Source organism: Lepisma saccharinum, chromosome 6 (assembly GCF_977018435.1).
Source record: "Lepisma saccharinum chromosome 6, izLepSacc3.1, whole genome shotgun sequence".
NCBI lineage: Eukaryota > Metazoa > Arthropoda > Insecta > Zygentoma > Lepismatidae > Lepisma > Lepisma saccharinum.
Window position 1 is genome coordinate 59,381,475 of NC_139234.1, and position 23,696 is coordinate 59,405,170.

Below are 23,696 nucleotides of genomic sequence, written 5' to 3' on the forward strand. Positions count from 1 at the left end.
TTTATTGCTGCGTGTAGAAGTGTAGACAAATAGTGTTAAAGAACCAAAGACATTGATTCCCTTTTTGCTGAATCTAGCATGAATTTGTTCGTTTGCCATCCTTAGTTAACTTGAAAAGGTACGGGAAAGCAGTGAAGAAGAACTACATGTTATAAACATTGCTTCCCAAAAGTTATAATCGCCTGTAAGAAGCGATAAACGTGTATGATTTTACATGTTATTAAGCAGCCCGCAGTTGAGGGGTTCCCTTTTTGACGTCACTGTAGCAGAAGACCTTAACGTGCCGCCGTAGCGCGGGAAGCCGGAATAGCACCCTTTGCATGGTGGGATCCATGAGTTTTACAATTCAAAGTGTCCATCACCATTTTCGTGCACTTTATTTGACCCAATAAGATCTTTAATTAAAATATAACTAAAAAAAGCTGTTGACAACTTCTGTACGAGCATACGTAAAAACCCATCCCTTAAAAACACATAGGATGTAAGAAATAAAAGTTATGATAATAGTCATGGACAATTTGCACGGTAATACTCTTGGATCGCAGTCGCACTGTAAGTAATTTGTATCCTGTGATGTTGCGGGAGCGATGAAAGATTGTCAAAAATTTAAACAAAACTTGTATTTTTGTTTATGTAATTAGTCGTATTTAATTAGTGACAACCTAAGATATAAATGGGAAATAAATACAGAAGTTTGGAAGATGTCGGATCATGTTGAACCTGAGAGAAATTTCTGTAAGTATCTTAGTAACATCACTGCCAAATACAGGTTGCAATCATTTGAATTACACTCGATAATTTTCATCATTTTTCTATTTAAATATGTACACCATACTAAGAAAAAGGAGGCAGAAATATGCTATACCGTGCACACGTGCATACGTTGAGCAGATACAGTATGTAACATTCTTATTCGTACACAGGGATTTTCATAGAAAATGCTTTAATATCTGAAAGGAAATACACTCTTTTGAAATTGTTTCTTTACAATTCAATAACTAATATCATTAGGAACATAACATCTTACCCAAATTCTGTATAACCAATGACAATAATTAAATGAAACTGAAAGATCAACATGCCATTTTTTGTACAACATTTCTATTCGTACACTTAATAATATAAAATAAAGAAGTATATTCAGAGCAAATTGACTGACAGTTGTAATACTTTCAGAGCTTATTTTATTCCACTCGGCTTGCACAACAGTTTTCAACTCTCGTTTGGACTTGACTCCTGCTTTATGGACTCGCCTCTTCAAAATTGCCCATAAATGCTCAATGGGATTTAAGTCTGGACTTTGAGCTGGTGTTTGTAGTAGTTTGGACACATTCCATATTAGCCAATTCATGTAAACTCGCACCTTAGGCTTACTGTCATTGTCTTGTTGGAATCTGTAGATAGTCATATCCATTTTTTTGGCACTTTGCTTTACATTGTTCTTCAATATGTCCAAATAGACATATGCATCCATGATACCATCAATAAACTGGATAGTACCAGCACCTTTGGATGACATACAGCCCCAAATCATTAATGACCCACCAACGTGTTTAACTGTTGGAACTGTGTTAATGTGATCATTGTCTTTATTTGATTTTCTCCAGACCCTATTTATCCCATCTGACCCGTATATATTAATCTTGGACTTGTCTGACCATATGACAATATCCAAAAATTCCGGGTTCTTGTGGATGTGCTCTTTCGCGAATGAAAGTCTATTCCTGCGATTCACCTTATTTACATATGGCCTCTTTCGTGGTATTCTGCCATGCTATCCATACTTCCACAAGGCACGTCGGACAGTTTGATCGGGCATCATCTTGCCACCAACATTTTCTACTAATGGTCGTAACTGAGGAACACTTAGTCGGGGGTTTTCTCGCACTTTTAAAAATAAAGCGTTTATCACGTTTATTCAACGTCTATGTTTTGGTTTTCTCGGCATATTCTGTGTTGAACCTTCGGTAAAACTTTGATACGGTCCCAACGGATTTCTTCATTTTTAGACAAGAAACTACTTACCGGAATGAGTTTCTGTAGCATTTAGAAGTTCATGGAGGTATTTTCTTTCATCATGGAATCTATTTCACCGGGAAATCATGTATTTTTGAACAGAAATATCTCTCCGATGCACAAAAAAAAAAAAAGCAAAATACCACCTTGAAGAATCTTTCGTAATGCAGAATAGGTAAGTACGAATGTTAAAAATGACGAAAGAAACGAGTGAGAGGTGTTGGGACCATACCAAAGTTTTACGAAACCTTCCTCTCTAAATTTGTTTACCATGTATTGAACTGTGGAGTGTGATTTATTGACTGTTTGTCCAATTTTTCGTAACAAATAATCTCAAAGAGCCAAATTTATAATTACATCCTTCAGATCGGAACTAAATTCCTTCACCTTGCCCATTTCGAACACACTGATAGATAGACGATAGGCCTACAACAAAACTATGCCACCTGCATGTTCAAACTTGTTACGAAGTTGCAAACTGCACGAAATCACCAGAATAGCGGTGGCGCTGTATGCGAGGAAGATTGAAACTCTTGCCTGTACGAATAACAATGTTGCATGAAAGAGCATGTTTTCTCTTTTCACACAAATTATATACTCTGTTTATACACTTTGAACATACATTTTTATTGACAATTGTTGGTGAATCCTTCATTAACATTAATTTCCAGGTACATATGAAAATGATTATATTTACTAGTAGATATGACATTTTTCCCTTGGAAATTCTATGTGTATGAATAAAAATGTTACATACTGTACATTGTAAAAATTTAGTGGGAGGGACATGGGTGCATGTGCCCCTCTCAAAAGAGATTACTATTATAAAAAGTAATTATAGCAATAAGAAAATGCTGACCACATGGAGAAAATGCTGAACGATGGGAAAACTACGAGAATCAGGTTGTCAATGGGAGAAATGACAAACCAGTTATCAGTGTTGCAAGCCCCCTCAAAAATAAAATATGTATTATTCACATAAATGCATTTCAATCTGCTGAAACGTATTTGAATCTACTGAATGGTCTAAATAATCTTATTTAATCTGCTGAACAGTCTAAATAATCTTATTTGAATCTGCTGAATGGGCTTAGAATCTGCTGAATCGTCTAAATAATCATATTTTAATTTGCTGAACAGGCTTAGAATTTGCTGAACCGTATAAATAAATGTATCTGAATCTGCTGAACGCTCTAAATTAACATATTTTATTCTGCTGAATGGGCTTAGAAACTGCTGAACCGTATAATTAATCGTACTTGAATCTGCTGAATGGGCATAGAATTTTCTGAACCGTCTAAATATTCATTTTTGAATCTGTTGAACATGCTCAGAATCTGCTGAACCGTATAAATAAATGTATCTGAATATGCTGAACAGTCTAAATTAATGTATTTCGATCTGCTCAACGAGCTTAGAATCTGCTGAACCATGTAAATAACATATTTGAATCTCCATAACAGGCTTAGAATCAGCTGAACCATGTAAAGCAGATTCAAATACTATTATTAGACGGTTCAGCAGATTCAAATAGCATTTTTTAGATGGTTCAGCAAGTTCTAGGACCGTTCAGCAGATTCAAATACGTTATTTACTCAGCTCAGAAGTTTCTAATCCTGTTCAGCAGATACAAATGCCTTTATTTTCACAGTTCAACACATCCTGAGCAAGTTCAGCAGATTCAGATTTGAATATTTACATGGTACAGCTAATTCTAAACCTGTTCAGCAGATTCAAATACGTTTATTTATACGGTTCAGCAGGATCTAAGCCCGTTCAGCAGTTTCAAATACGATTATTTAGATGGTTCGGTAGATTCTAAGCTGGTTCAGCAGATTCTATGCCCGTTCAGCAGATTCAAATATGTTTATTTACATGGTTCTGCAGATTCCTAGTCCGTTCAGGAGATTCAAATACCTTTATTTACACGGTTCAGCAGATTCTAAGCCCATTTAGCAGATTCAAATACGATTATTTACATGGTTCAGCAGGTTCAAATATGGTTATTTACACAGTTCAGCAGGTTCATATATGAGTATTTACACTGTTCAGCAGATTCAAATATGTTTGTTAATACGGTTCAGCAGAATCTAAGCCCATTCAGCAGACTCAAATACATTTATTTACTCAGCTCAGCAGATTCAAATGCCTTTATTTACACACTTCAACACATTCTGAGTAAGTTCAGCATATTCAAATTCGAATATCACGAGTTTTAGAAATGTGAAAACATGTAGTAAATGATCCACCTTCCTGTGTTTTCTTCATTTGTTGCATCATGAAATATTGGGCAATGCATTTTTATGGGTTGATGGATTTGGAAAACATTATGACACTGTTTTAATGTGTTGTTTTCAGATTTTTTTAACAAATTTGAGATGAAAGCAGCAGGGTTGTAATTCATTTTGGACATTTTTACAGAAGCCTGTGTGTAGTACCCCAAAACGGTTTGCATATTCATAAAATACATACCACAGACCATGTATTAAGATGGTTATGGAATCTGTGATGTTAGTAGTGTTTGATGTAAATGGGATTGGGTAAGGCTTTTGAATGTTTATTGATTTTTGCAAGTTTTATAAGAGTATTAGGAAGTGTTTTAGATTGTTGGAAATGATTATGGAGGTAAGTTTAAACCTTAAAGAAACTAATTAGCACAATGTTCAATTGTCATACCTTGTAATTTCAATTTTTTGGTACGTCAAGTATTAAAATTCTATCTTACTATATTTACTGAGGCTTTTTTAACCCAACTTCAAAAAGAAATAGAAAAGGCTTCATTATTCTAGGTATGCATGTAGATTAACCATAGTTCGTAATGTCACAAATTAGGTCATATATCCTACCTCATATTGACCAAATGAGTTAAATCTAAAAGTTGAGATTTCTACTGTGGGTTAGGTTCATTCAGGGCTTCCTGTACGCCAAATTTCTGAATTTTCAATGAGGATCCATCTGAGATTTTGAACCCCGAAAACTGTAAAAATTCCATAAATGGCCATGTTTCAACCCTTGCAGGAAAAAAGGGTTGCATTTCTAAACCCTTATATATTATTTGCACACACCCTGTTTAAACATAAAAAAGATTTCCAGCCTTAGACTGAACCCATTCATTAAAAAATCTGGCTTAAAAATCCATTTTTTTAACTATTGTTACACAAATTTCCACCATAATGTTCATACTGAGGATGCAATTTTTAAGCAAATCATACTTGAATGTAGAAAGTATGCTTCATTAGCTACAAAATGAATTTTGTTCCAGGTCTCTAGCTCTAATGGTTTTTGAGATATTAAAGTTTTCTGTAAACTGCTACATGATCAAAAAAAGTCATACACCAAGTTAGAAAAATTACCACCCAAGGAGAACTAAGGACAGGAAATTTTTTTGAACATTGGTTTTGATATCTAGAAACATGTAGAAACATATGTACTAAAAATGACATTTTTCTAAAATGGCCATGCGACCTATTATTTTAAAAATTGATTGATTTTACATGGAATGGCCCATTAATTTCTACAGTGGTAATATTGTGAGGTAAATATTTATTTCAGTGAGGAGTTTGCTGAGGAAAGTACAGATAGCAATTGCAGTAGCAGTCATACGAATTAAGCCAGAGAATGTTCCAACCAAACAATTTGTTGAAAATCTTCAGTTGCTTTATGGAGGTACACAGACTCAGGTAAGTACTTGACTGTGTAGTAAAAATGAAAAGTTGAGGATGTGGGTGATTAAAATCTAAGGAAAACATGTTTTGATTATTCAGGGTGTATGTCTCGAAAACCTGGAAATTCATGGAAATTACTCTTTCTGAGTGTAATTGAAATGTCGGGACTTGACTCTTTGTGACAAAATCACATTTTTTCAACAAACAAAAAAGAATAACAAGAAATTGTATTTCATTTTGATGTATTGAGTATTACATGTAGTTATAGTAGATAGAAATTGTAGAGTAAATACTCTAAGAAGAGGGATTGTATTTTGAAATTCTTTATAATATAGAAATCTATTTCAATTACTGAGTATTGGCAATTGCCACTTTGTTGTTGCATTTTTTTGGGGTGTGTGTGTGTTTTTTTTATAGTTATCCTGAATAATATAGTACTAAAGTTTACTATAATTATATATTCCATTATAATTGTTAAGAATTATTAGAAAAAAATAGTTTTTTGTTAATCATTAGTCAATACATTTAAAGTATCATTTAAAATCTTACGCCTGATACTTGCTTCCCTCTCCCTACTCAACAGTCAATTACTATTCAGTTATCCTCCTCATTGATCTTTTGATTGATTGATTGATGGATTTGGTTTATTTTAATTCACTTTTCTGTAGAGTTGGAAGTGGTCGGAAAAAACTGCCCTTTTGGATAAAAAACTTAGTTTTTTTCCGAGGCTTTTTTGGTTGGGCTTTTTTCGGCTTTTATCACAAAAGTGTCGTCTCAAATCAATGAAAATACAGGAGTTGGCAGTATTTTTCCTGTTCCATGGTTTTCGTTTATCTCCCTCTGTAAAATAGACACTCATTTCTAAATATAAAATACAATTTACAATATGAAATTCTTAGCTAGACATAAACAGTGTTTTAAAAAAAGCTGGCTTTTTTTTAATGGGTGCTTCTTTCCTAGTGTTATCTTCATATTTCGGTAGGTTTATTAGATATATCTATGTAGTGTCAAAGAAGGTGCCTGATAGGCCCACCAAGTGCATTTTGCCTCCTAATTACATTACATTTATAGTTGTTATGAACAAAACTAATACAGAAATATTGGAAACGTCCTATTTTCAAACAGTTGAATAACCTAAAAATATAGAGGTGGTGGGCCTGCAAGCCCCCACCTCAGTAAGCTAGGGTTAAAATTGTATCTGAACCAATATGCAATACGTGTCCACTGGGATTGGTCAATATCTGTCTCTTGGCTGCTGCTACATTTAACCATACATCCAGCTGCACTTTAATCCGTGTATGAGTCATAGAGTGGATATAGAGGACTTTAGAAGTATAATTTCTTTTCAGCAATCTGAAGAGGCCTCCAGTAATTCTCACAACCCCTTAGAAGACAAAGTTCTTGCCCTGCAGCAGGAATTGTTAATGACTAGATTATGGGCTTCCATCCCACCTCCAGCAGAGACGACTGTTGCTGTACAAAATTTTGACTCTTCAGGTATATTTTTGAGCATGCAGTTTTTTTAAAATCCAGTCTTATGTATGCATATCTACTATAAGGCAATGAAAATGTTCAATCTAAAATAAGTTTAATTGTATTTGCATTTTTCTCATATGTCATTGCTTTTCTGCCACCTTAGGCTAATCACGATGATGAGGATGAATGATGATGTGTGTGTGTGTGGGGGGGGGGTGATACGTATGGTTGAAATAGAGAAATCATCTGCTTGTACCGCCCTTGAATTTTTGGAAAGTTTGCCATGAAAACCAGGAATTATATTTGAATTTTATCATCGTCGTAAAGTGGCCACCCTGAATCCACATTACTGCAATTGAATAATTTCTGTATGTAATTCATTGTTTGATTGTAAGAGCTAGGCATCGTACAATCATTTTTTCAAGCAGATTGCTACTACAACATATTTGTGCCAACTTTTTTTTCAGTGTGATCCTACACAGTGGCTTTGCTGCGATCACAGTTTTTTTTTTACCTTTGTGAATACTTGAAATTTTACACCTCGATTAACTACAACCACTGGTGTCGTTAGTGTGTGGGGAGAATAGGGAAAGATGTGTCCTCCAATAATCTGGGAAAAATTCCCGGATTTTACATATTCCCACATTATGTATTCAATCTTGATAGTCCCAACGTAGCAAAATGTTATAAAATTTTCCTGCAATTTAAGTTTTTCAGCTTGGTCCCTGAAAAATGTAGGTTCCACTGTAAATATAAGATATGGGTCTATTATTCAGCATGCCTCTCAACCAGTAAATCAAAAGGTAATGATGCTGATGACTTAAATTACAAGAATTGATTGATTGTTGTCCAGAGTAATGAGAAAGATTTCTGAGAACATGAAAAACAATTCAATTTGAAACATTGACCATAGGATTGATATTTCCCATCAAGACAATACTTTTCTTGCAAACTTGTGATTGTACATCTGTTGCATATTCAGAAGAATGGTTTGACGAAAGTTACATATACTAATTGCACTTGGTTTCTTTAAAAGTAAATTGGGCATGAGGAAAGATGGATAAATAAAGCAATGCTATATTGAGAGAGGTGACCAGTAGGGTGAGTTGAATTTTTCCCAAGGTGCAGATATGGCCACAGGACATCACCTGTGCCAGTAAAATCTGTTTCGAAAAACCTCCATGGTAATCCAAATTCTGAAAATTTGCATTTGTTTATAATTTACTGGTGTATTGTTCAAGTGAATCATTGTGTGGTTTGCTTTTGTGTTGTAGTTTGTGGCATCACTTCAAAACTTTAAAAGGAATTCTGAGATGATGTAATTTTTCAAAATTTGAAATATCATGGCAGTTTTTTGAAAGGAGAGGCACGTTAAAAAACAACTGACGGTGCAGGTCAATGGTCCAGCACTGCTATAAGTGGATGATAATGCCATTTTTAATTTGAATGCTATTTTTTCTCATGTTTTCTTGTATTTTATTATTTATTTTTAGAAAATCCAAGCTAATCCATCAACCAAGCAACTTAGTAGCATGCCACTGGTAATCGTCAATGATATATTTAGTATTTTTTCTGTGATTATTAGAGCCTGGATCTTTAGGTGCGAAAAAGGTTGCAAGAAAAATAACCACAATATGTTAAAACTTATGTGTTTAGGAGCAAAAAAAAAAAAAAAATCAAGAAAATCTTGTTTATCAATAATTTTGTCATTTTAAACATTACAAAGAGTATTGCGAGAAATGAAGATATACTTTGATTACATATACACTCACCAGTAGAGAATCCTTGAGTCTTTGCCTTCACTCATCCCTGGCACTGGTATATGAATACAAATGAAATGAGTTGTAGTGAATTATGTGTGAACACATAACTCGGTCAGGAAGTGTTTGTATGTGGAGAATGATCTCTCCACAGGGAGGCAAACTTCAGAAAAATCCTGTTCTCAACTGATAATCCGTTACCACTTACAACTCGTAATATGTCCGGATTTTTGGCCAAACTCTGTTCCAAGTTCCAGTTTGTGGAGAGCAAATCCTTGAAAGACTGTTCTTGGTTTCTGTGAAGATCGTCCACTGTTCAGAGGCTGGGAGTTCTCCTTCCTCCAGTTGCTTTATGGATACACAAATTAGTTTAAAGGAGTGAACACAAAACAACTTTTGCTGTAAAGAGGGACCGTGCACTAATTCTTTGAATTTCAGATTTCTTCCAAAAATTGCCTCGATTTAAAGAATGTCACATATAATCATACATTTCTACTTTAATTCGCTCACTGCAACCATGTTTTAAGGGCAGAATAGGTGGCAAAATTCATGTTTATATACAGAGGGGTGTTTTAGGTGCAAATTAGGGGGAATAATGTACCACGGAATGGGTCTATATGGCGATAATAAGATGCGAGACTTCATATATGGAAGCACCCAACATTATTTTTTTGCAGGTGCAGTACCTAAAGGCACTAGTGATTATGTAAATTTTTAGTTTCAGTTCAACTTTTATTTTGCATATTAAGAACAGATAAAGTCACAACATCTAACTTGTTTGGTCCTCCATTTTTCTCAACCTGGATCCTTCTTCAGGGATGAGAGAAATGAATGAGATTTGGGAGTGTTAAAACATAGTTAAAGTTTGAAATAGGTTAAAAATATAAAAACTCGAGTCTTTGATCACGTCACTGAAGTGGGTCGAGGTTAATCTGAAAATCTGAAGGACCAAACAAGGAATGTTTTGTGATTTTATCCCAGTTTTTAATTTGTTGCCTTGGTTCGTGTGGTATGAATTACCACTTGTTTTATTTTGCAGTCTTAGAGTTTCTAAGTTGGAATAAATACCAAATTAATTTGCTGGAACCTGCAGTTTTGTCCACCTGAAATTAATAAAGTTATATATATATAAGCCCAATTTGAAGAAATTTCAAATGCGAGGTCAGTAGAGAGTAGCTCAAAAGAATGAAGTTCTGTGAAATTACAGTGAAGAAAATTTAAGCAACAGAAGTTACCAACGACACATCGGCGTATAAATATTTTATGGGCCTCCTTGATGGCGTAGTGGTATCGTCGTTGCCATGTAATCATGGGGTCTGGGGCTCAATACCTAGTGGAGGCACAAGTAGTTCAGATCCCACTTTAAACTGTAGGTCCAGTCCCAATTAGCCTAACTATGCATAAAAGTGGACTTAAAACAAAACTCAAACTCAGGTATATTTCTATCTTTCAGACCAATTGGAAGAAATATTCGCTAGCGGTGGTGATGAATTTGATGCAGAAGATGAAGATATTTTTGCATCTGCTGGAGAATGCAGAAGTGAAGAAGAATCCATGGGTCAAACTGTTGAACACAGCATCCGCTTCATTCACGCCATCATGAATCTTAAATCAGCAATTAGATCAAGACATATGGTGTCCGCTACAAATTTGCAGCATGCCTTGAACTCTTATTTTTCTCCTTACACCAGCTTGCAGAGAAGTATGCAAATGCAGATGACAAGAAAAGTTGGAAACCTGAATGCATCTTTGCGAAGCTCTCATAACACGAATAGCACAGGAAGCCAACTGACATTTGATAGCCTTGATTCAGGAATCGCAACAGGCTCCTGTTCATCGAATGAAGCTAGTGTGTCCAGTGATACTGTGAGGTACATAGTGAGATCTACGGAGACTTGCAGCCTTGTGAAACAGTCTGTTAAGGTCATGCTAGATTTTTTGCAGAATTCCATCTTGGAAAAAGGCTGCAGCGGTGATCACTTGAAATCTTCAGTTGTAGAGGATGCCATCCATATTTTGGTGCAGATTTTGAATGATTCTTCAGTTTTTGAAAGCAATTTGGAATGCCATTCCTTGTGTCTCAAATTTGTTACAGAGATAACACAGGAAATCTTCTTGATGGATGACTCAAATAAGGTAATTATAATTTTCAATTTTTTCTGAACACCAGTACTTTAACACATGAGTGAAAATGAAAACCTTAATTTGTTTTTGTTTATTATCTAGTAGATTTCTGCATGTAAAGGTGCACAAGTTTGCTGCATTTTAGCATAGTGCCTGTGTTAGTTAGTTAGTGCCTGTGTACACCAAGAAGACAAAAAATATTTCGAATCTATGTGCAGTCACTTATGAGTAGAGCCCGGATTTATAAGAGAAGTGCATATTCTTTTCCAGACTTCTAATGGTAAGAAGAAAGGTTATACTTCGTATTACATACCTTCATGAGCTATTTAACTAAAATTGAAAGTGCTTATAAATGCTTATTTCTGCAGGAAACTGTTATGCTTGCTTATTTTATGGTTTTGGTTTAAAATAGCATATTTTACTCATATCTGTCATATTTCAATCCTATTTCAATCACACTACGGCATCGGGATGACGAGATCAATGCTTCTAAATAGCAGCATGAGAGAAACTGCATCCTAGAAAACATAAAGTGCATCCATAATCATTTTTCCAAATTACCTGATATTATAACATAGTTGAAAGCTCGAAATAATACATTGCAACATTCGCTTTCTCTTATTGATGAAATATCAGTAACGTTGTCTTCAGAAACTCACGGTGTTGGTAAAATTGTGTCCGACAAGCTCAGTCAGGAATTACTGAAAAATCCCGGTTACAAAACTGTGCCAGATTTATAAAAAAGATTTCTGGTGAAGAAACGGACATTGAAGAGGAATTCACCAAAGAAGAACTGTGGTGTTTTTCACATGCGCCTGTGATGTCATGCTATGTGGAAAGAACATTTTCACTGTACAAATCATTCTTCACTGACAGACGCAGGAGCTTCACACAAGAAAATCTCAGGATGACCTTCCTTACATACTTTCACAGCTTTGAATAAGTTGAGAGATCTAATAAACAAATATTTTTTCAGATTTTAATGTATTTGTTTATGCTTATTTTGGTGCTTATGTTTTTCATTTTTTGTGCGTATTAACTTGCTTATTTTACTGTTGAATTGTGCTTATAAATCCGGGCTCTACTTATGAGCCACTGCGAAGGTCTTTCCACCCACCTGGCCTCGTCGATGGCACAGTGGTAGCATCGTCACCTTGTAATCAGGGGGTCTCAGGTTTGATACCCGGTGGAGGCATATAGTGGTTCGGATCCCACTTTAAACTGTAGGTCCAGTCCCAATTAGCCTTAATGTGCATAAAGTGGACTTAAAACACCAACACAATCAATCAAAACTTTCCACCCACCTGCCTGTGGACTGAGGCCATTGCCGACTTCCTCCTCTGTAAATTTGCTGGCATGGTAAGCATTCATAGAGACATTGAATTTTCATTTGCCATAGAATGTCTACAAGTTTTAGGCTTCCAGAGGGCAGAAAATCACTGCTCTTCGCTGGTGCATGTGTATGCAGGAGGCGCCATCTTTAAAATCACAAAAATGGTGTTGTGAAGCTCACTTGATCAGTGTTGCAGCCTTGATATCGTTTAGTAAATAACAGTCGATACCTCATGTAAATTTGAGCTGTTTTCAGTCTGTCCTGTAATTTTCTCAAGACTTTTATGGTTTTAATTTGACTCTCCCTTGTATGTCATTATCATACTACATAAACATTACTACATCTCTAATAATGATAACTTTCTATCTCATGAAATATCTAATGTAGATAATTCTTTAGAATAAAATACCAGAGTGAAGCATGTTTGAAAAATAACAATGTTGACAAAACAGCAAATATGTATCTTCCTACTGCATTGGTGCCAGGTGTGTTCTTTGCGGCTGTCCCTTCATCAATTTCATCATATCATCATTCATCCTCATCTTCACGATTAGCTAAAAGTGGCAGAAAAACAATGTAAAATAAGCCAAATCAATCAATGAACAATGTAAAATAGCCAAATCAATCAATCGTAAACCATTGGGGCCTGATGGTTCAAATATGTTTGTGAAACATTACTCAAATATGTTGAACATTACCTAAATATGTTGCATGAATAACTTTTGACACCACATATTGTGCAGAACATGTTCTTTGTACATGTCAGAGTGCTGGAACACAAGACGAAACACAACATGCACAAAAATAAAAGTTCTTTGAAGACCTGATGGGTCCATTTATCATGTCAATAAATGTATGTTACCAATTGACTGCAGTGCAATTCCTATATTTTTCATATACCTCGTTTGTGTAAAATAATTTTTCCAAATCATACTTTTTTTTCTCTAAGAACCCCTACCGCCAGAAAGCAAATATTAGGTGAAAATTAAATGTTTTTTGCAGCACTTATTTTCATTTCATTAGTGTAGTGGACTAATATTTGTGTAAATAAGACTGATTGGTATAGGTTTGTAGTAGTAATATAAAATTTTTAACTTACAGTACTGTTTGAAGCACCAGAATTATTGTGGAAAAAAGTTATTTTCCAGTTAGCATGTATTTTGATTAAGTGACCATGTGCGTTGATTTATTTTAATTTTGCAGCACGATTCATGGGAACATTGGTGTGGACTTGTGTTGGATCTCTGTAGCAACCACAGTATGTGTACTGGGACAATTTACTTTCTAATGGAGAAAATAGTGAAGGTGGCGGAACACTTGCAGAAAAGTTTGAGCAGGAAAATGGATGATGTTGTGTGCCATTATGACACAAACATGTTAGAAAACAGTTACTATCTTTTCTTTTTGCTCGAGAAGCTGCTTGAGTGGAGGAACAAACATAATTCTCAAGAGAAAAACCCAAGGGAACAAAAAGTGTCCACTTGCATTACGTCCTTGTGGAGAAAGCGTTGGGCGATGCAAGAAGAGTCTGAAGAACCTCGGGAGCAAGTTTCAACGAGAGAAAGTATCTCCAAGTGGAGGAAATCACTACAGGAGTCAGTGGTGTACTTGTCGGAAGATTTCCCTTTGTTTACCTCTTACGTGTGGGAAATTGAAAGCCTGCTTTCGATATCTGATCAGGATGTGTTTGAAATGTAAGTGTGTGTGTGTTTTTATGAAAAAAAGATATGAAAGTGAATGTTTTTTTTCTGTGCATTCTCAGGGAAGTACATGATTTATTTATAGTACTGAAGTCATGCTGTTCTTAGATATTGCATGCTTGCAACTGCAAGCACCTATGCTGTCCAGAGGCTCGTAACTGTGTTGTAGTATGTCAAAATGTTTTCAGCAGACCATATATATGTATCAGAGCAATAAATACAATCAATTTGCTAAGTATCTTTTCACGTTATTTGTGTGAACAGATTACATTGTATCAGCTCCATGATAGTGCAGTAATTCAGCAGCCCTGGTTTTGATGTCCAGTTGGAGCATGATGCATTGATTCAGATCGCACTTTAAACAACAGGTCTAAGTCCTACATGAACATAAAGTGGGTTTAATGAGTTTCACACTAACAGTTATTGAACTTAATTGTAAATTTGTTAAAATTCAAACTTGGTTTTCGTGTATGTGTTAATACAGTGCAATTAACTGATACAGGTAACTAATCTGATATAAAACTGTACAAACACCTTGTCTGGTTAATTAATGTATGTAAACAGGTTTAGTCTTAGCAATTAACCTTATGTTTAGACAACTATTTTACAAAACAATGGCATATTAACTATTTCCTTTTTGCAGATAAAAATAATAAAAAATTGCAGAATGTTGCACAAAATCACAAGCAATATCAAGAGTGATAAAATTATCGTCAATTTAGCAATACATTGATAACAGCTGATAGTCATAGTATGCCAATTAATGAGCCCCATTCAATTCTTTGGAAATCTTTATAAATTAAGAAAGAAATATTTGAGGAGGAATAAATAGACATAAAATTTGTATGACAAGGCATATGTCTTCTATTGCAAATGGAAATGTATTTTGCTTTGTTTGTTTCTCGAAGTTATACATGACATATCAACAGCAGAAACAAAATTCCCAAAAATTACAAAAGAAAATTTCATCAGTAATTTGTCTCTGAGTCCATGTAAAATGTAGTTGTGCCTTGGATGCACATAAAATACATTATGATAGTGAATCAATTTTCTTCGATAATGACCTCGATGAATTCTTTTTTTTTATTTTTTATATATAAACTGGAGATGCACTTTGGTATCTTCCGACATTGCCGAAATATTTACAAATGTCAATCACCGTGTGCACTACACTTGCAGCTCTAAACGAGTGTCTATGTCTCTCTTGGACCAGTACATGTATTTCTGTTTTTTGTTCCTTAAGTTCATCTTAAAGAATCTTTTTTTAGAGGATGTCTTAATAATGCACTTGATGATGAATATCACTTTTATAACACCACTTGTTCTTTAGCACCACACACTTTGTGACCTAGTCATGTTATTCGCAAACAGATATTGTTCTGCCATCTTTTATGAGTCTGGATCATAGCTTATGGATGATTTTTTCATCTCCACCATTGGCATTATACCATTTTCCTGAAAGAAACAATTTTTGGAAGTTACAAAAAAATTATCATAAGCTGGGCAAAACATCATTATGTTAAGGCTCGGCTGAACTTTAAGATTACGCTAGCGAAGCCATTTTTCAAAATTTCTTCTTTCAAAAAACAGCTATGATGTTCCAAATTCTGAAAAATTGTAGATGCTTAATGTTCTTTCTAGAGCATTCATGTGAATCCTCGTGTGGTTTGCTTTTGCTGTTGCCTAGACCAGGGGTGCCCATCCTCCCCCAAGGCCTATGATGCACTCCCCCCAAAAAGGTAGAACATTCGCCCGCCACCCCCATTTATGCCAAATTATTTACTCAAATTATTTTGGTCAAATAAAATTTGCGGAACAATATAATACAGACATATTTAAGCAATATAGCTATGTTTGCTTTAGATAATTTAGGCTCACTTTCATGTTTGCTAACATATAACGTACAAAACTGCTCATGTTCACTGCCATTGTTAGTGTAATGAATTTCATTCTTCACAGTTTGTCTGCTGGACTAACCTTGTATTAATGCAAACAGCATGTCCCCCACCCACCCCCCCCCCCATCCAAACCGATTCTAAAGGCATATGAGGTGGTGTTTCATTTCAACCCATCACCCTCAGGTAGGTAGAAAAACTGTACATAATAACCAAAATAAAAACCAATAACAAGTCAATCGAACAAAACGACCCCCCCCCCCCCAATTTTTGTGTGAAGATGCGTATATAGAATTAGTATAAAATTTTGTCCCCCCAAAAAAATTCTCATGCTGCAGGCACATCATGAAACCCCCCCCTGTGGGCACCCCTGGTCTAGAAAGTTGCAATAGTTTCATAATATCTGGACAACAGTGAAAGCAAATCATAGGAGGATTCACATGAATGCTCTAGGAGTAATTCTAAGCATATGTAATTTTTAATAATTTGGAATATCATAGCAGTTTTAGGAAAGGAGGGTAATTTTCGAATTGGTGTAGGTAAAAAGGTCAAGCCGAACTTTAATACGATGGAAAGTTGGTTTTTACATTTTTGTTGGGACCACTTAAAATGTGTGAAATTGTAAAATTTAGGAATATTATGTATCATTCTCCCCTATCCGAACCATCAAAATTGAATGCTATTTAAGAGAAAATGTAAAATCAGCGATTCACTGTATTTAAATGTATAAAGTAAGTTTTGCATTATAATACTGTATAACACACTTATTATTATATAATACATTGATAATAACTATTAATCTTAACAGTATATTACAAGGAATGTAAAAAGTGATTTGAGAAGGCATTCAAAAGTCAATCTGTCTTCCACACAATACACTTGGAAAACTATATTCTTGCAGGCTAATGAGGCTGTGATGCCTGAACACACAGCCAGAATAATCCTGTAATGGGTTGTATGTGTCTGGTTGCCCTGTGGAGCTTCAGCTTTTATCATAGGTATGGGTATATTGGTTCACTTCATTTTGAGGCAGAGGTTATTTTGACGTGTCAATTTTCAACATGGTACCACCGATACAAAAGAATTGGCAAAGAAACTAATTTCTGATACTTTAGTATTATTATTTTCAAGGTATCTTATTCTCAGCATGCCCTTCATTTATGACTTTTAGTTTTAGTAAAGAGGATGTCACTGCACAGTGAGCTCTAATGAAGACAGTTTCTTTTAATTCCTATATATTGTTATTGGTAAGGAGCTTATCCCCCATGCAAGTTTAGCATGGACCTGCCTATGATTTTAGTTTCAACAAATTTTAGAAGAGAGATTCAACTTGTATCTGGCAATGAGTGCAAATACCCTTGTCACTGATGCACTCAATATAACTTTCAACAACACCTCAACCAATACATTTTCCTTTAATTTAGGTGATTCGTCTTGTTGATATGAGGCTTGAGTCTGTATTTTGTGATGCGATAAATATCCTAACTGCTGACATATACAGTACAAGTGACTTAAAACATTTGTATTTTCAAATTTCTTTCTTTACATACATGTTAGTGAGCTTTCGGGTCCATGGGAAAAGCCACAAGTGACACTTGCCACTTTGAAAGAAACAAAATATATCCAACATTTCGTACCAAAGTGACATGACAAGCTGCACTTATTGCTTACATGTCACTCGGACTGGGCCATTTTCTCAATAGTGTTCATTGTGTCTCCTCGGTCTAGTGGTTGTGCAAGTACAGTGAATGCTTTTTTACAGATGGAAGGGCCCATGTCGCTTGTCACTTTGGTGTGAAACTCCCATGTTGCTGTCACTTCTGTCTGAACGCAACCTTAATGTTACGTGCTTCAGTGAATCCCTCAATTATGTCTGAACATGATTTCATGTTGCTTCATTTTTTCCCCACTGTTTTAGAATTTACAGAATGTGCTCCAGGTTATATCTGCCACTAGTAAAAATATACTAAAAAAATTAGTAGACTACTAAATTGAGGATACAATTACATATTTTATAATTTTCATGCCCAACAAACAGCATGAAGTGAACTGCTGAAATTCATTACTTACTCCGTTAATTTGAGGCATTTCCAATGCTGCTGGGACATAAGTTGTGCCTGGTGAACATCTGGAACAGTTCCGTTTAAGAGCTGGTCTCTGCCTTGATCCATGGCACTTTACAGCAAATCGAAGTTCCTCTGCCATCTCAGAACAAAGGGATTGCTAGAAGAGATATACATTCATGGTACTTTTTCACAACTTGTTTGAGCATCCACAAATTTGTGTGTAGATTTAAATATCATTGACACATACAATACGCAAGATATAAATGTAGTCTCTGAGCATTTACACATGGGCCTCTGTGTCAGAGGGGTCAGTGTAACCCTCCCTGAGTAAGATATAGGTTAATTATCATCTATCATTTATTTTAATTATTTGTCGTCATTGTCACGATTAGCCAAAAGTGGCAGAAAAGCAATGTACAATTATTTACTTGAACAATCCATTAAGAAGAAATAGTGGAAAATATTATATACAGCATTGCTTTTCTTCAATTAATTTTTATCACACTATTTATAAATATAAACAATACATTGTACAATAAAACACCAGTGGTGACATTTCGAAAAATTCTCATTTGTATCTTCAGAACCAATGGACAGGGCATGCCCAAGTTTATTAAAGGTGTTATGTCTTTTCTTTTTCTTTTTAGTAGTCAGTCCTATATTTTTATGCTTCCCCCTTAGGGCATGCCACCGGCAATGAAGTTATAAGAAGCAACAGGCAAGCTAACATTCATGATTATTTGTAACATATGATACTCTTTGCACCATGAACGTTTCACCTAGATTTCACAAAGCTCGTGGTATGAAGGATGGATAGAAAGACCTACCAGTGAAAACTAGGCTAAATGGTATCTACAAGAATTAGAAAATAAGATGTGATCCCATGAGTATACCACCTTCAGGTTTAGACATGATTTGAAATATTTTGTACTTTTTCTGCACTGCACTTCACATAATGTCATTTGTACTTTTTCCTTCATCTTATGTTACTTTCTCTTACCTACAACTTTAAATCTTTTTTAATTTGCTCACCATTATGAAACTGCCAGTATTTTAATGTACTTTGTGTGCTGTTTGCATTTTTAAAATGCATACATAACACATTATGTTGTAGAACTTAAACATCACTAAAGTTGAATTTAGGAAACTGATAGAATCACAATTGAGATATTACTACGTGCTCCCCAAAATGAATTAGCACGTTGAACTATTAGTACATTCATGAATACTTTTGGGTTGTAATGATCTTATCAAAAGTTACAACCCATAAGTTTTCCGTGACTCTACCAGTTGCAGCTGAAATGCATCTTTTCAAATTCATACTCACCCTATCTGTCTGAGCATTTTTCTTGGAATTCCAACAAAATTCCAAAATAGCAACAACAATGGCTAATGCAAGGCCACATAGCAGAACAACAAACACTCCTCCTGGAACAAAAATGTAATGCTGATGTTATCTCAAGTAGATTTTCGTTTCAAGAGAAAAATAAAAGTAGTTGTGACAAATATGTATTATAATTCTTTGATGGGAAAACCAAGAGCAACTCCATTTCATAGTGGCTTCTCATTCTTTGGAAAGTTGTTTTTTTTTTTTTTAAAGTAACTGTTCTTTGTTCAAGAAGTAACTCTCCCACAGTTTCATTTACATGAAAAGTTACTAAGCTACTTTTATTTAGTTACATTTTTGTAGGTACAATAAGAAGTAACTTGTAGAACATGTTACATGCATAAACTGCAAACAGAGGGTTATTTTTCAAATTATGGCCATAATATTAACATTAATTTTAAGGAAATTATAATAAACCTCATATGTTAAACACAAAAATACAACTTAAAGTAAATAATACTATTTGGAAAAATTACTATTATGCAAAATATTTGCTTGTAACAATTGTACAGGTAAGAAAATCAACATTTTATCTTTTTTTTTTTTGAGCAAACCATAATTTTGTTTATTAATGTATACATTTGGAAAAAGCAACTGTCAATGTAGTAACTCGAATCCTGAAAAAAGTAACCGAGTTATAGTTACTAATTTTGAAAAGCAGTTAATTTTCATTACTTGAAAAATTGACTAGACATCGGTTCTTCTCTCTATATGTGTCATGCAAAACTAGTAAACGGTCTACTTATAACCCTTCCTGCTCAGAATAAGTATGTCATATTCTTCCCCTCCCCACAGCTTGGATTTTTTTGTGCATTTTGAAAGTTTTAATTATGAATCATTTTTATGATTTATGGGACTTAAAATTATTGGTGAGTATAGAGTTTGGTTAAATAAAAATACAGTTTTGATAAATAAACACATTTTTATCTTTAATATGTTTTTTACTTTAACATGATATGGTATCTTGCAAAACATTGTGCAGGATGTAGTTTGTGAATTTTTGAACAAGTTTTACAAAAAATAGAGTTTCTCTTTCCATTGAAAAGGTACATTTCTACTACTACAAACAGTACAGTTCTTATTTCCCACAACAATGAGAGCAAACCAAGCTAGACATTAACATACTTATGCAGCTGGTGATGATAGCCAATGCTGCCAAAAGTGAATTTAGTTTCAATGAGTACTGATAGAGAGTGCTAAGTGTCCTAGATATTGGACTCAGTCCAACAAACAGGCTTTAGAGACATCGGTTGCAAGGTCCAACTTATGAGTGGAACAGCAAAACCGGTCGGACCAGGTCTGACTTACAAGTGGATGGAAAGGATTAAAGATTTTTATATTTGAAAACCAATGAATGCTTGTTACTGTGATATTGTGAATAGCATACTTACTTTACCACACAAGCAAAAACAGTACTTCATAATGTATCCTACCTATATTTTCCACACCCAATGCACTTGCTTTCGATTCTTTAGTTTTGTCTTCTCTGTTGCAGACATCTCCAGTATTTTTCCACCACTTGTCGTACAACATCTGAATAACTCCCTTCTCTTGCAATTCTAATATTGCTAATGATATTTTGTCTCTCCACGGCGAGCCTTGTGGATAAAGAAAAAAAAACATGTTTAGTGATATAAACAGTATTGGAAAGTTTCCACAATAGAAGCATAAAAATCTCAATCTGGTGCTGGTGCAATCATCTTTCTTATCTAGAACAAATCCTGGTACACCTTTTCAAGTAGCACTGACAATACTGGTTGAACATAGAAATTTTGGGGTTCATACTGGGAACGGGACACATTGATTTTTTTGATTTAGTTTATTTTACTTCTTTCTGCCACTTTTGGCTAATTGCGAAAATGGTGATGATTGATGATATGATGAAATTGATGAATGGACACTCACAAACACCCATGCCCAGCCTGGATTTGAACCTGAGACCCCTGGTGTTGTAGTGTGATGTGCTAACCACTCTGCCACGTGGCCGGCGGAATGGAACATGAGACTGCTTGCATAAAAACAAGAGCTAGTAATTCATTTGCACACCCTGAAGACCCCCCCCCCCCAAATTTTCCTCAACACCAACACCCCCTAACATTTTTCATTTTTATCACTGGGGAGTGTAAATATGAATTTACACTCCCCAGAAGGAAAATTCTGAATAAAACCCGGAGCTAAGTTCTAACCACGTGGCTATATAGAAACCCATATTGTAATTATTTGTAAGATCTAATTTCAGTATTTTCATCCTAGAAAGGGACTGAATTTTTTAGTCGCTAACTAACATCATACATTCACAACTTCATTTTGAAGCCTCACATATATTCTTGTCAACCCAATATTTTAAATGTAGTATCGTAAATGTCTGACCAACAGTGCTCAAAGTGAGGGGAGATATGTGGGAATGGTATCATCCCAACTAGGAAAATTTACACAAAGCATCACCCCACCCATCCCGTTGTCATCATGTTAAACATAGGAGCCAGCTAGCCTCAAGGCTTGAAAAAACATCCTTCCACACAAAGTGAAATGCCAACTGAAATACTATATTTCCCCTTTAATTACAGGATCATATCTCAAATGGGTACATTGCCATCCTGCAATAATAATAATAATACAGGTAAATCAGATTTCCTGTACTTAAATTAATGCTGAAAGCCACTAAAGACATTGCATGGATGTGCAAATCTTATTGTTTATGCTCGTAATAATCATTACCTTTCGGCGTTGCAACTCCATATCCTTTGGAATCCAAGAGTCCTCCAACTTGTGTAAGATTGCAGTCTCGTTGGACAGCATAATCCAGCATTGTGGATTCCATGAGAAATGCATAATCTCCTTCCAAAACTCGCTTTATTCCTTCTTCATATGCGGAAACGAACACGTCATCCTTTTTACTCTCCATAAACCTCCACATTTTTTGGTATGTTCGAATTTTTGAATCCTGTAAGAAATAATTTGCTATGGAAACACTGATGTTGACTTAAGAGGATCAGCAGCTTAATAAACAAATTCTAAACACTGCATATGTGCATACTGGCAGAAACATTCATGTAAAAACTAGATCAAAAAGAAGTAATATTTTCTCATGCAAAAAGATTCCCCAGGCAGCCAATGATGGTAAGCTGAATAAACACCAGAGCCTTTTATGTTGGGACATCAATAGGAAAATTCGGAGTTTACCATGCTTGAGAGTCAGATGCCCTACTGAGGCAATGGAATTGTAGTGAAAACATGATTTGTGATGCAGAGGGGAAGACATATTTGACATTTGTGCTCCTTCTGGTGTTGGCACACTGGGGCAGAAACATGACCATACAGAAGATAAATACATGATTGATAATGTAGCGTAGATAAAATTTGTAAGAAGTAAGGTAGGTAGCAGTGTGTGTGTGCAAGTTTTTTTTTAATGGGATTTGACTATCAAGAGGGGGATTTATGGTTCCTTCGTAATTTTACTGTATTTTGACTACTTGAAAATTTTTTTAATGTAAGATGTGCTAAAGAAGTAGGGTTGTAACCCTGACCAAGCCCCCTTAAGTGCATACCCAGACTTTTTAATTTCCAGTCAGGGCAAATAATACTTTGACAGGGAGAGCAATATTTTATTTTGAATTATTGGAAAGTGGAATAATAGATTTTACTTCCCATGTAAAAAAAAGCACAAAAAACAGAATACAATTCTTTATCTCGTTTTCCAGGAGGGGGAAGTGCCCTAACTGATTATGCTCATCAAACCCTCAGGCATGCCAATGATAGTAAATGAAAGATATTAATAACCAGTATCAACATGATATTCATTATCATCTTGTTTGCAGTCCTCGGATGCAATTTTTAATCGTTTCACAAGTAAACTTCATCCAGCTGTCATAGTTCCTGAGATATTGATATGCAGGGCCGCCGTTAGGGGGGTGCGACGCATGCCACCATACAGCGCCTCGCACTTTGAGGGGCCCCGCGCTTGGAGATATTTAATATTTTTGACTCCTTTATTCACATTTATTTCTCGTGAAAAATGGATCACATTAGAATAGATAAAATAAAAGAACCAAAAAGGTTAATCCCCAGGTGATATTTGAAGAGTGGATGAGGGTGAATTGCCCCTCTGGTTTCTCTATCCCCATGTGGTCAAAGTTGACCTGATTTCTGTCCTCTTCGGGAGAAAGTAGAGGTCGAAGAACCTTGTCCTGTGGTTGCTAATGTTTTGCTCTTAGGGGAGCAAATGTATGTTCTAATTTTTATATTGTCCCAATGCTTCAGGAGCAGATAACTGA

General features: G+C 35.2%; 2 protein-coding genes across 2 annotated transcripts in view; one reads left to right on the forward strand and one right to left on the reverse strand.

Moving 5' to 3' along the window:
* The first annotated feature begins 562 nt into the window (after positions 1-562).
* On the forward strand, positions 563-14,310 carry LOC145988807 (uncharacterized). Its single transcript, XM_083124004.1, has 5 exons — positions 563-735; positions 5,569-5,696; positions 7,031-7,178; positions 10,371-11,053; positions 13,578-14,310. Exons 1-5 carry the CDS (start codon positions 702-704, stop codon positions 14,070-14,072), a joined length of 1,488 nt encoding a protein of 495 aa, XP_082980130.1. The 5' UTR covers positions 563-701; the 3' UTR covers positions 14,073-14,310.
* A 1,132-nt stretch (positions 14,311-15,442) lies between these two features.
* LOC145988806 (glutamate receptor ionotropic, kainate 2) overlaps positions 15,443-23,696 on the reverse strand; it is a 275,816-nt gene continuing 267,562 nt past the window's right edge. Inside the window, exons 17-21 of the mRNA XM_083124002.1 lie at positions 22,141-22,366; positions 20,856-21,020; positions 19,363-19,463; positions 18,040-18,192; positions 15,443-15,529 (exon numbers count right to left, since the gene is read on the reverse strand). Coding sequence (XP_082980128.1) covers positions 15,464-15,529; positions 18,040-18,192; positions 19,363-19,463; positions 20,856-21,020; positions 22,141-22,366 — 711 coding nt within the window. The 3' untranslated portion in view covers positions 15,443-15,463. The remainder of the gene's footprint in view (positions 15,530-18,039; positions 18,193-19,362; positions 19,464-20,855; positions 21,021-22,140; positions 22,367-23,696) is intronic.